The following is a 13,810-nucleotide window of genomic DNA, read 5'->3' as shown; positions in this document are numbered from 1 at the left end:
CGTAATATAGACACAGAGATGCTCATTTTTTATGGCAATATGCACAATATGAATAAGTGTATTTTACATTTAAAAACAGGCATTGTGCCATCTTTAAATATTCTCCCTAATATATACTGTAGCCAATTCAGCCTTTTCTTCATTATTTTCATTGATTGATTGTGCTGGCTTGGTGCGGCAAGGGTGCAGGACACAGTGTTTCTTTTGCGATGTGGCAGATATGACACAGTGAACCATATGATCTCTCTTTTGATGTCCAAAGTGATATCACCAGAGGACATGATCAGAACAAGTTCTACGGAATTTGACATAGTTGTATTTATAATAATAACAAGATCAATAGTTATTATGATAAAAATGTTTATTAATATGCAACTATATTCCACAAAAGATCTACTAAACACACATTTCACAAATAAATTAAATACTTTAAATAATATTACATATTACACCTTATTTTCAAACACTAGGAAATCAACCACTCCAATAGGTAATGCATTTTGTATTAATATTTGTAACTTCAAGGCATCAGAAAACAGCACCTAGATACACAACAAAGCATATACACTATCGAACTTTAGTTGCATAGTAAAAGTTAACAGTCATTTTTATTTGGAGTAGAAGCCTCATTAAAAAATAATAAATAGAACCATTCTTGTAAGGTATGTTTCAAAGTTCAATTATATTTAATTAATATAACATATTTAATCATATAGGCCCCCTGAATATTTCTGCAATAAGTTCAATAATTCCTTACTGAACATATAATATATTATTTATAGTGATCTTGACATTCATTCACTAACAGAAAATAATCCTGTTGCAACCTTGCAGTTCTCCCTCTATGGTAATGGCTTTGGCAGACTTGCCGCTTCTGTTATTTGATACTAGAATAATTTGTGATGTCTAAGCTGCCAGTAGATTTGTGTTTGGCAAACTATTTTTCAAAACTCAGTCACCCTGATCTAAAGCTTTTTCATATTTTACACACATTTTCATATTCTTGAAAAATCCAGTTACAGATATTTCTGTAAACTCTTCCTTGATTTCTTAATTTTGCCAATAAATACACAGGAAATTATAAACTAACTAACACAAACATGAGTGTATATATTTTATCCCACAGGGATGATATAACTTTAGACTGTTATAAACATGTACCTATTATTACAGTATAGTTAAATACATTTCTGACTATCCTGTCTGACCAGTTTCTCCTCTGTATAAAATGTCTTGACCCCAAGTTTCCTACCTATCTTGATAACTGAAATAAGTGAGAACATTGAGAGCAGAACATTTGTACTGGGTGAAATGGCTCATGTTTGAGCATCAACAATCTTGCATATCGTATGCAACATGTTGTTTTACAACTTTTTCTAAAACATACATTTTATGTTGTGCATTTCTATTTCTGCAGCACTGTACTGATAGTTAAGCAATGTGTATCCGAGTACATTATCCAAATACATTAACTAAATCTATGTAGATTTAGTGCAGTAGTCTCTCAGATTCAATAAACTAGGTTTCTTCTCTTGCAAACAATGTTTTCCATTTCCCTTTTCATGGTGCTGCAGATGGTTAAAATGTTATAGTACCATTTACCCGAATTGTCTTTATTTGCCAGTAAAACGGTGGTTCTGGCTTCCATACAATATTTTCATGTTTAAAGAGACCTACAAAACAAATAACAGTAGTAGATATATTAAATATAATGTTATATATAAATTTTAATTGTATTATACAACTATATACTTGTCTTTTAACCTGATCTCAAGAGCATGAACCAAATGAATCTGTTTTATGAGGATTGCTATAAATATGCAGTGTTGACAGTGTAGACAAAATGTAATGCTTTGATGTGTTACATTTACACAAAAAGTGAAAAAAATATATATTTGCTGTTTCATCATCATCACCATCATCATTTATACTTATATATTTATATAGAGCCACTAAATCCACAGTATTTTTGTGCTTTTTGAAACATTTATGATACGTTTTTTTTATGTTTAATATATAAATAAGTGTAACAGTTAGGACTATGTGTGTATAATGAGAAAAACTAGAGTAGTGTCTAGTTGTTGTTATTTTGGGATGGAGATAATATTTAGGTGATAATTTAAACAGAAATAAATATTGTATGGCAAAAAATAAGTGTACACCACAGAAATACTATTGTAGTTTGCATCAGGATTAGATGGGCACTACTTCTGCTGCTGCCCCGGGAACAAGAATGACTGGCCTGAGCATTTTCCAGAGGCGAGCAATGGCCCAGATTGCTCCAAGTAGGTTGAGGTGGAGGCACTTTTTTGCACACGTTTTATTTTCTGTTAGGCACTGCTGCATTGCTGTAGCTAGTAACTGTTGTGCTGAAAACGTTTTCATGTGTAGCTAGGAAAGCTATGTTATGTAGGTGAGAGTATCACACTCATTCAGTCACACACTCTGAACATTTTCAGGGGAGCAGTTTCCAGAAGTCTGGGTAATCAAATGCCCACAAGGTGCGCTGGGTATAATCTGGAAACTCCTGGGTATGATTTCGATGCTGTTGGTTATTATTTGATTACTGTTTGGTATGGTTTGGTCATTGCTAGATCCAATTTGGACATTGCTGTTTTGGCCATTGCTGGGTATGATTTAGACATGGTTGAGTGTAATTGGCATAATACCTTCTAAATATGCTTTACTTATTTTGGCTACCTAAATTAACTTACCATATTTTACACACTACCACTGCGATCTTCAGTAGTTTGATAGACGCCTGTTGCTTCAAGATGTTGGTAACTGCTGCAGGAGTGGAGAGAAGTATGATCTAAGTCTTACTGTAAATCTTTTATTGTACATATATTTAAACTAAAGTTAATATTGAGAAAGTTATCTTACCTCGATGGAGTAAATTTATGAGCTGTAAAAAAAAAAAAAAAGGTTAGTATGTGAAGATGCAAAAATTTAAATTTTAAAAAGGCCAGACATTACTATGGCATTAGGCTTAATACACAATAAAAGAAAATTTGATGTCATTTATCAATAAATTTAAAAAATCATACTTTGATGTGAGAATCCCATACTTGATATTAATTCAATTTTACAGTAAACAGGTTTTTTTGGAGTGCAAAAATTTGTAAACAATTACTATACCACCATTTTAATAGCTGCTGATTATAATCCATGTAAATGCAATGCCCTATTTAGGAATACTCTGATAGGTGATGTGATCAATAGTTAATTGAAAACATTATTAAACTGTTAAATAGTGAGCCAATGTTAAAACTTAAAACATGTTTACTGTAATATCAAATTAAATAAGGAACAGCATACTATCAATTGTTTAGAAGAGCGCCCACTACTGACTAGTAATTACCATTACTAATTATGATTAATTACCATGATTTTCACATGTACCTGTAACCAGACAAGCTAGTTTATAAAGTTGGTTTTACAGAAAAAAAGAATAAAGAGAAAATTTATTGTAACCTTATTGTATAAATTTGTTTCATATATAGAAAGAAAGATAATTTCATGCTAGTAGTTTATTTTCTCTACTTGTAATAATGTATTATGTTTTGTATTGTTTTAACCACATTCACTGCAAGATATAATAATAACATTAAAAGTGAACAGGTTCTAAACCAACATAAAATAATTGTGTGCTGTCTGTGGGCAGTACACAATTAGCAACTACATGCTTCCAATTGACTTCTACATGCCAGATGCACTGAGCGATAACCATCAGGAATAAAAAGAGCCATCAGTCTTTAGCTGTGTTGGAGGGGACAGGACAAGGTGAGTGTCACTATTTCAGTTTATAGTGCCCATAAGCATTACACAGCGTTTGGTAGTTTTGGGATTTTTTTTAAGGTGGAGAATACCATATGTACATTATACTTGTTTTTAATATTAGTAATCAACTTAATAGTTCACCTGTTTTACGTAAACGCTTTATAAGCCAGATGAGGAGAGAAGCAGTTGATAAGACAGAAGCTCCAGTCGTAAGAACTCCAACTGTTAAGTAGGTTGCTGATTCATATGGCATTATCTTAACTATAAAATAAATACAATTTAAAAGTTAATAGATGGGAAATTAAAAGTAAAAATTATTAATTTAAAGTACAATGAACACAACATTTATAAAACCTTATTATGAATTAACATATTTTACCTTCACAAGATGGAAGTGTTGAAGTCCAATTTCCATTACTGTCACATTTTAGAGTATTTGTTCCATTCAGTAGCAGATCATATTCGCAGTCAATTTTGCAAATGGAACCATATTCAAACTCTCCCAATGGGTGAGTGCAGTTTATGTTTCCCATGAATGGAGCAACGAGAGCATCACATTTGATAGCTGAAAAAAATGGCAACGGGGACTATTTATTAACAAAGTGTAAAAAATTCACAGCAAAAAAAGAATCATGAAATTAAAGATATTTATACTGCTCTATTTAAAAGTAGAGGGCAGGTTGGTTGTGTTTTGGATGAAACTACTTATATGTAGGGTTGTTCCTTGCCCACCTGTAGATGCCAGTGACATTTTGTGCCTGTGAGCTCCCCCTGTGGGAGTGGGATGATGTGGACAGCCCAAATAACAAATAATATTGGCTCATCTTATCACCAACTACTGTAGGTTTCCCAGCTGTAAATCACAACTACTCACGCTCCTCTAACACAAAATTGCAGGCAGTGATTAGTCAGTGAGTGACCCAATCAAACGTCACTATCTTTGATGAATGGTAATCAGGTCATTCACTGACCAATCACCGCCCCTCTCATCAACATTGAAGGAACTGCAGTTAAAGACAGCAGGGGACTATATTATGGAGAGCAGCATAGGAAGCCCCAGGATTGTCTTCCACTGTTGTCCTCTAGTTCCTGCCAACTGAAGCGAGCTACTCACCTCGCCTCATGGCAGCAACATGCCTATTCATATACAATCTCGAATTTACTAGAAGGGTAGTAGTTGCACTAGTATTATTTAGACTTTACTATGTATAATCTAAACTAATATATCATGTTTTATTTATTTTAGAATTATTCAAGTATCAAATTGATGACATTAAGGTGCTACCAGTCAGTGCAAATGGGCATCATTAAAAGAAAAAAGAAGAAAGAACCGACATAAATTGGTGCACTATAGTCTTCAAGATTGTAGTGCAGCAAGTTATGTCAGTTCTTTCTTCTTTTTTCTTTTGATGATGTCATATACAATCTCCTCAAGCTATGAACACTCCATCCTTTCAAACTTTTTCAAGACCAATCACTGCAAAAGCAATGCTCAATGTTTAACTCATTGATGTACACAACCCATTGAAAGAAGCTGAAAGGAATTTCCATCATGTTTCTGCCTATGCAGTATGCAGAGTATAAAAGGAAAGATCACAATTGTGAACACAGTCCAATCAATCCAGGACTTACCTTCACATTTGGGAACAGCCAATGTCCATTTTCCAGAAGATAGACATTTGAGTATTGATGATCCAATCAATCTGAAGCCCTTTGAGCAGCTAAATGCACACTGTGAGTTGTAGTTGGCTGTATCTTGGCATTTCATCTGACTATTTTCAGGAACAGTCAAAGTAGCACATTGAACAGCTAGAAATTAGTTGAAAATATACGTTAAAAAGCGTACTAATTGAGAGTTGTTTTAGTCAGATGTTTTAATAATTCCAATAATTATACACCAGCCTTTTATGCAAATTTGTTTATGTATGTTCTTTAAAAATCTTAAATATAAGAGCAACATTCACTTTTATAGTGGTTGTGTTAAGGATTTAACTTGCAGTAATCTGAGATTTTGGACATAATTATAAATCACATTCAACAAAGTGACACCAGGGGGTAAAGGTATGAACCATCGGTTTCTGTAAGTCATCGCAAATCATTGAGTTTGCAGAAGAAATTAAAAGCAGCTTTAGATTTCCCCTGCATAGTTGCATCTTACAGTAACCGATGGTTCATACATTTACCCCTAGGGGTCTTATATTTGCATTAGTTTTTAACTGCTCTGTCTAAACAACTCTAATAAAGTACAAGCAGTCACTAACTATACCTTTACATATGGGTACTGAAGATGTCCATTCTCCAGAAAGCAAACATTGGAGTTTGGATGACCCAACCATTTGAAAGCCTTCTGCACAGAAAAATGCACATGTGGAGTTGTAGTTTGATCCCTCCTGGCATTCCACCACACCATTCTCAGGGGTGACCAAGGAAGCGCACTGCACAGCTAAGGAAAGATGGAAACATTACTAGAGAATTATTGTCATCATAAAATATATAATTTTTGTGATAATGGAATGTTTTATATTGAATAATTAACCAACCAAAATACAGGATGTGTGAGGTGGCTGAAAATGGTTATTGTTTTTTGTCACAATATCCAACCATGAAAAAGCTCAAATCACAGTGACTTTGAAAATATGTTTTGATGAGAGAATCAAAGAACATTTTAGGATTAAATCCAACAACTTAATTATTTATAATGTATAATCAAGCAAATCATGAAGTAGGATTTATGGTTTCCCTTACCTTCACATTTTGGGATTTCTCCATTCCACTGACCCGGAATTTCACAAATTATTGAAGAATGTCCAATCAGTCTAAACCCTTCTGAACATTTGAAATTACAGGTGGACTTATGTGGCAGCATTTCTCCAGAACTTGTGCAGCTTATGGTCCCATTCAGTGGTTTCTCCGGTTGCTTGCATTCAATAGCTGAACACAAAGAGTATACATGTAATCACAAAATAAGTACATAGATTTCCTTTTACAAAATATATAACTTCTTCCATTAGAAACATCAAATGTGTGCTTTCTAGATTATGTGGGCCTATTATTACTATCAACAACAATCAATGTCATCATGCAGTAGCAGTCCAGTTACTGTTGGGGAGCTCAGTTTGTCATCTTTGGAGAAATTGAAACATACTATACAAAGCTACATAAAGAGTGTCCTACAATATGGCTCATCAGAAGAGCAATGACGCTGAACAATCATAACACATCTTTTTATATATTAAAAAATATAAAAGCATTTTACGGTAGTTGAATGAACAAAAGTGTCCATACCATTGGAAAAAATGTTGCTTTGAAGCTTGACAATTGCCGATTACTTTTGAAAAGTACATGTAGCATTGAATATTGGCTCATACCAAACTACACTGAGGCTATGTAATCTAATGTAATATAAACGATTGTGCTCAGTCCTTTTCCAACTATCATTTGTTTTGTCGAGACCAAAACAAACATGGACTGGAAATTGTATACCAGTTCGGTTTTCACTACTATTACATTTTTCAAGGAATACATAATAACCAAGTCTGTGCTCTCAATTATTGTGAAATTACAGTTTACCTAACTTTGCTCAATCAATTAAAATGTAAGTTTTAAATTCTTACCTTTACATTTTGGAGATTTTTCTGTCCACTGACCAGGAGTTAAACACAGTATTGAAGGAGATCCCACCATGATAAAACCTTCATCACAGCTAAAATTACACATGGCCTTGTGTGGCAGGATTTCACCATCGTTTGAACACTTAATTTCTCCATTCTCTGGTTTCTCTGGATGCTCACACTGAATAGCTGAACAAAAGTTTTAACAAAGGTAAGATTAGGTTTAGTCTATTCCCATCTATCGTTTCTTGTGTTTTGAATAAGGCTAACATGGACTAAAGTGTCATCAGCCAATTCTTTATTCATTGAACATACATTTTCAGGGAACATTTCCTTTAAAAATAACAAGTTTATGCTCTATCAGATATTGTGGAACTACAATTCCTATTAACAACAGACAATATTCTCATGTGGTAACAATCCAACCAAAGTTGTGAAACACATTTTGATTTTCTTGTAGACCAAAATGAAAAATACTATTCAAAATTATAAATAATTAGTTATACCAATGTTACATATGAGAATAGCATTGGCTTTGCACTGACAGAATGAGAATGGCATTAGACATTACACATATAATTTAATTCAACAAGTCACAATAATGTGAGTTATAGATTCCAGGTCATTTCCTGGTTACCATTAGAATTTTTTATACAGAATGTCGTACATGCTGGCTAACTAGAGTGGTGAAAATAGTGTGCAAAAGATGTCCTTCGTACCTTCACATTTTGGAGATCTTTCTGTCCATTGACCAGTAGTCACACAAAGTATTGAAAGGGATCCCACCAAGGTAAACCCTTCATCACAGCTAAAATTACATGTGGATTTATCTGGTAGCATTTCTCCATTGTTAGAACACTTCATTACTCCATTCTCTAGCTCCTCTGGACGCTCACACTGAATAACTGAATAATTGTAAAACATATTAAAATTGTTAGTGTCCATTTTCCTAATTTAGGAAAAGCTACTAAGATTAAAAATGCAAAACTGTTTTTTGTGTTACAGGAAATAAATAGACCAATATAATAAACTTCACTGTTTGTTTAGTAGTGAATTAAAAGGCCATTTAAAGAAGTCTTAAAACAACATTCCATCTATGTACCTTTACAGTGTGGAATATGACTTCCCCAATCTCCTTTTGAAGTGCACTGTAGATTTTCTGCGCCAACCAATTTGTGCCCTTCCGAACAGGTAAAACTACAGCTTGTCTGATATGTAAAGTTCCTATTAACATGAGTGCACACAACTGATCCATGGTCAATGCCTTTTACTTCTGGACAAGTGACAGCTGAAAAAAAAAAACCCAGATACATTTAATACAGTATGCTACAGTATATTTAAATAATTTCCCTTACACTAAAAAAAATATAAATATATACTGTGCACTGTAGTCCTGGGGATCTCTTTGCAACACTGTTGATGAAAAAAAACATAATTACCATGCTCACAGTCTGTTCCATAAAATCCCTCATAGCAGCTGCAAGTGTAATCATTAATGGTTTCAATACATTCCCCATGGCTGTTGCAGGAAGCAGAGTGGCAAGACGCTGCAAATAAAGGAAAAATGTTGCATTTTAGTCTAATGCAAAGCTTTAAATTGTTGTAGTGTCAGTGTATATGTAACATTTGAAGATGCGTCAACAGCATATAGAGAGAAAGAGAGAGAGAGAGAGAGAGAGAGATTGTGTGCAGTTGGTAAGCTCATACAGTTTTTTTTAGATGTAAGAAGTCGTCAAATATTAGAATATGTACATATAAATATATAACTTGTAAATTAACTCTTAAAGTGCAAATGTAATATTCATTCGTTGCACGAAAAGTAATCAATTTTAGTTTTAACTTGTACGTATTGCTCTATCTATATATATCTAATACTGTTATGTGTTATTTTCACAATGTGTAGCATACTGCAACATGAAATTAATGATTTAGCTGTACAAATGACATATTAATATTGCCATTACTTTCATACCTTTGTAACACAAAGCAACTTTTTTCTTATTGCAGGGTTCATCATTCCATTTTCCCGAATCAGTTGTCCTTTTGACATACATCTCAACACAGTCCTCATTTTTATTCTCACTCTTGTTGTTGGGTTCATTTTTGGCCCAGTTTTTAGATTCATTTGTTAAAACCTTCTTGGTGCCAACCCAGAACCACTCTCCAGTAATATTGTTCCTTCGAATGCCTATCCAGTAATATGATGGATTAAACTTCAGTTTGTCGTTCAGATACTCATTTTCTCTACGGTTTTGAATTGCTACCATATCGGTGTAGTGTTTTCTACAATAAATTTGAGCCTCATCGTAGGTCATGTTATAGGATGAATTGTGATAGGTCCAGCCATGTACACAAGACATCAGAGAAAAGCCTGCAAAGAAGGAAAGCTAATGTATTACAAACATACAGCAATGTTTCTCTATTTTTATATTATCCTTATTGGTTTTTACATTAAAATGGTCTGCAGTGAATTTGATTAAGAACCATAAAGTAAATTATTTTAAAAAATGATCACTGAGTTTCTTAAGATTAAAAACACGTTAAATGTTATTTGTTTATGTTTTGCAATCACAGAAATGTTTCAAAGAGGAGATTATATTTAACAAGTATAATTTAGATGCAGTTTACAAAATTCAATTTTAAACATAGCAATGATCATGAGTTTATTTTATCATTTGTTGCTAGAACTGAAAATATTCAAATCATAAACCTAAATATATGCAAACTCACTGATGACAAATAAGTATATAAGCAATATTTTCTTATCAAATGAAATTGGTAAGAAAGATGTGTAAAAATCTGTTCACTTACCATAGCTAACTATGAAGAAATAAAATAAATATTCCATCATTCTGTTATGGGCAAAAAAGTCACTAGTAATAATGCTTGGAGTTCTGTAACAAAATAAAAAAAATATATTGTACAATTTTATATTTGTACAACATATATAAACATGCACACACAGAAACTAACTGCACTATGCATTAATCATGACAATATTGTATTAAGTACACCCATGTTGATTTGTGTTTATTAAATAAATAAATAAATACAATACCTATGATGTGTTTACATTTAAAGTGTTTTTCTCAGTTTCAATAGCTGTAAATTGCAAGTAGATCAGCTTTAAAACCTTATTTTTCTGAATAATACATTTTATTTCCCAAAGTTCAAAACTATTTCAGAAATAGTGTATTTCAATTACTGTTTATTATCTTATATAAGTCAGTATCCCAGTTGTTAATTGAATTAAAACTAGCTGTACTGTTTTATTTTTTAAAGCAAAGAAATATAATGTAAGTATAAGTTTCCAAAAATCATTTACTTACTATTTTATGTTGTAAAAAATCTTCTTTCAATAGCCAATATTTCAGGAGAAGAGGTTTATCCTGTAGTGTTTACAGCAAGCTGAACTTTAACTGCTGGATCCATGGATCTTTTATACTCTGCCTGCTAGAAATATCCAAATGACGTGCAGTCAGTTCATTTGCATAAAATAGAAGGATGTCTCTCTGGAAACAGAAATTCCGAGGAATTTCCCAGAAGTATCCCACATTATAAAATAGTTTTTTTAATTAGTCTGTTACCTAAAATGGATGATTACTGATGCACCAGTAAATCGATATACTAAATTGGCTTATGTTAATTCAACAACAATAATTATTACAATTCTTCTATAAAATTTGATGTGCTTTGAACTTAATGTATTAGTACAAGCTTAACATCATAAATTAGTTTAGAAATCTCACTCAGGCTGCTTTGAGTTCAAAAAGAGACAATCATTTACAAGCTTAGCTTTGTTCAAAAGCAAAATATAATACAATATTAGAATAATTCACCATTTAATGACCAAAGCTACTGTGTCCCCTTTTTATGACCAAACCAATTTATTACACTTGGGTGTTTCAATGGGAATAAAACATTTAGTTAGCCAAAGTAGATTTTAATAAATTTTGTATCTGGGGTACAGGGCGTTCTTGTCACAGCATGAAATATACTGTAAATCTTTTGTCTAACATGGCTTTCTTGTCATAGTATATTGGGATAGATATATTTTTTTAAAGTCAGTTAGGGGAAAAAAGGCACACTTAGGAAACAACACTTTTTTTTTCTAAATTCTGCTCTTTGTAAATCAAGCATAACATAGTTAGGGCAAACCCATCAATTTACCTAAAATGTAATCAGCTAGGTGAAGTTTATAGTCATAAGCTGTATATTATTTATTTTACATTATATTTTATATTACATATACACTGTGGTCAAAGTGGAAATTTAGAAGTGGCAGCATAGAATTTTAGAAGTGGCAGTGTGGAAAAAGTAATTGAATGGAATTTGATACTTGTTCAATCAAGCCAGTAGGAGAAATGGCGGTATAGCATACCATTGTATACCAGTCCACTTCGACCACTGCATATTCATTGTAAACTGGATGCAATAAAACTGTGTTTATTTCATCCAGTTGGCATGACTATAATAGTAGTAGCAGGCTGGAGATATCTGTATCAGCATATTCCTGATACTGCCCTCTGATGGAAGAAGTTATTGTGATGTTGTCATCTGCTGCAATCATAATACCAGAAAATGAATTAAATGGTTCCTAGCATCCTCTCTGGATCAAACCAGCTATGATTGACTTTTTTCTCAGAGCACAGACACCATTCATTTCTTTCTTGCCATCTTAAAACTAAGGGTGTGCACCGGCCACTTTTAGTGTTTTGGGTTTTGGGTTCTGATTAGCTTGAGGTTTTGGGTTCTGATTTGTTTTGCTAAAACACCCCACGAAAGGTTTTGGTTCTGATTTAGGGTTTTGGGTTCTGATTTTTTTTTAAAAAAAGCATAAAAAGTGCTAAAATCCAGTTTTTTGGTTTTTTTTTTCAGTCCTACGCTATTATTATCCTTAATAGCATTCAATAACAATCATTTCCACTAATTTCCAGTCTATTCTGAACACCTCACACCTCACAATATTGTTTTTAGGCCAAAAGGTTGCACCGAGGTAGCTGGATGACTAAGCTAAGCGACACAAGTGGGAGAAACACATGGCCCAACACATGGCAGGATCAGTGGACTTAAACAGCAGTACCACTGGACTTATACGGCAGGATCAGTGCCTTGCTTGCATTCTCCTAGGAAACGCAAAAATAATCTGTACAAATATGCACACAGGGGCATGGCCAGTAAAATATGTAACACATACTTTATGGATAAACAATGTCAATACACTTCATGCTGAGAAGCTAACCAAATAGTTTTCTCCATACAAGATACTCCCAACTATTCACTGAAATACCTAGCTTTTATCACCACGTAAATGAACTCAGCAGTCAGATCCATAATAAAGTGTGTCATCACACAAGTCAGGTTCGGGATAGACTCATCACAGTTCAGGTAAATTTAAGTTTGACCACCTTTATGTTCACCAATATAAAAGATTTGAAAAGGTGTTTTTTTCTGCATCCTACTGAAAATCAAGCTACAGAGTATCTGTTTATAGAAGCTTCAAATCCTAGATTAATTATTAAATATGCCCCATAGCATTATATTTCTCATCTTGCAGTGCAGCCCTTAAGGATTTTTTTAAAGTAACAGTGTTATGGTTCATATACACGGGCACAACTGATCGCCCAATACAAGTGTGTGTGACACATATTAGTAAAGTCAGACAAAAAAGGTAACTTTACAAAAGTGCAAACCATGTACCTCTCACATTGCTTAAGATATTTTTACCTACATTCTTGTGAATGAACTTGCTTATTTTGCAAAAATCTGTGCAGTTCGGGTGGTTCTCTTGCTGATTGAGGGCTATGCATCCACTTGAAAAAATAAGCTGTTCTTAATTTTAGATGGTTAAGCACATTTTTAGGTGTAATACAATAAAAACATTATATATGTAGCAAAGGCACTCTCTTGCTCTCAAATCTAATTTTAGAAGATAAATGGAAAAGGTAAAATGAATGAACAGGATAGTGCTGAAGTCACATTTTCACTCTTTACATTGTGCATATTTCCATGCAAAGCTCCATGCAACCACACAGTCAGATCCTAGTCATTGTTCAATCACATTTTCGCCGAGATTATATTAAAGTCTTCATCTTTTAGTACCAGCGATGTGCTTAAAAGTGAATAATTACCTTTATTTAAGACCGGTTCCTTCTCTTTTCCCTTTGCGAATTATTCAGCATTATTATTCAGGATTCAGCAGGACAGAGTGACAGGACACAGTAGCGCTAAAAACCCCAACCTCCCAATACTATCCGAGTCTCGCGAGATCCGACGGCGGGATTTGGAGTCTTAGCCTCGCTTTGACTGTTTCTAACCACCGGAAATACCCAAACAGTGCTCATCTCTATTTAAAACAACAGTTTAGGGATAAGAATCCATAACTTCACCATTTTAATATAGCAGATAGTCAACAAATT

The 13,810-nt window shown here is 33.4% G+C and overlaps 1 protein-coding gene, 1 long non-coding RNA gene and 1 other non-coding gene across 3 annotated transcripts; 1 reads left to right on the top strand and 2 right to left on the bottom strand.

The window, feature by feature from the left end:
• Positions 1–400: 400 nt before the first annotated feature.
• LOC142099367 (E-selectin-like) lies at positions 401–10,800 on the bottom strand. Its single transcript, XM_075182747.1, has 15 exons — positions 10,721–10,800; positions 10,203–10,285; positions 9,364–9,762; positions 8,831–8,938; positions 8,494–8,679; positions 8,111–8,296; positions 7,395–7,580; positions 6,526–6,711; positions 6,047–6,223; positions 5,413–5,589; positions 4,160–4,345; positions 3,922–4,041; positions 2,884–2,905; positions 2,715–2,787; positions 401–1,673 (listed from the first exon to the last, which is right to left on the bottom strand). Exons 2-14 carry the CDS (start codon positions 10,240–10,242, stop codon positions 2,721–2,723), a joined length of 2,040 nt encoding a protein of 679 aa, XP_075038848.1. The 5' UTR covers positions 10,243–10,285; positions 10,721–10,800; the 3' UTR covers positions 401–1,673; positions 2,715–2,720.
• Positions 7,154–9,866, top strand: LOC142099368 (uncharacterized). The gene is made up of 3 exons (XR_012678525.1): positions 7,154–7,602; positions 8,502–8,582; positions 9,399–9,866. It is a non-coding gene; the product is annotated as an uncharacterized LOC142099368 (long non-coding RNA).
• Positions 10,801–12,705: 1,905 nt separating the features above from the next.
• LOC142100544 (small nucleolar RNA SNORD50) lies at positions 12,706–12,777 on the bottom strand. The gene has a single exon (XR_012678843.1). It is a non-coding gene; the product is annotated as a small nucleolar RNA SNORD50 (small nucleolar RNA).
• Positions 12,778–13,810: the final 1,033 nt, after the last annotated feature.

The sequence above is a fragment of the Mixophyes fleayi genome, chromosome 8 (assembly GCF_038048845.1).
Source record: "Mixophyes fleayi isolate aMixFle1 chromosome 8, aMixFle1.hap1, whole genome shotgun sequence".
NCBI lineage: Eukaryota > Metazoa > Chordata > Amphibia > Anura > Limnodynastidae > Mixophyes > Mixophyes fleayi.
This window is presented reverse-complemented; position numbering and strand designations above follow the sequence as displayed.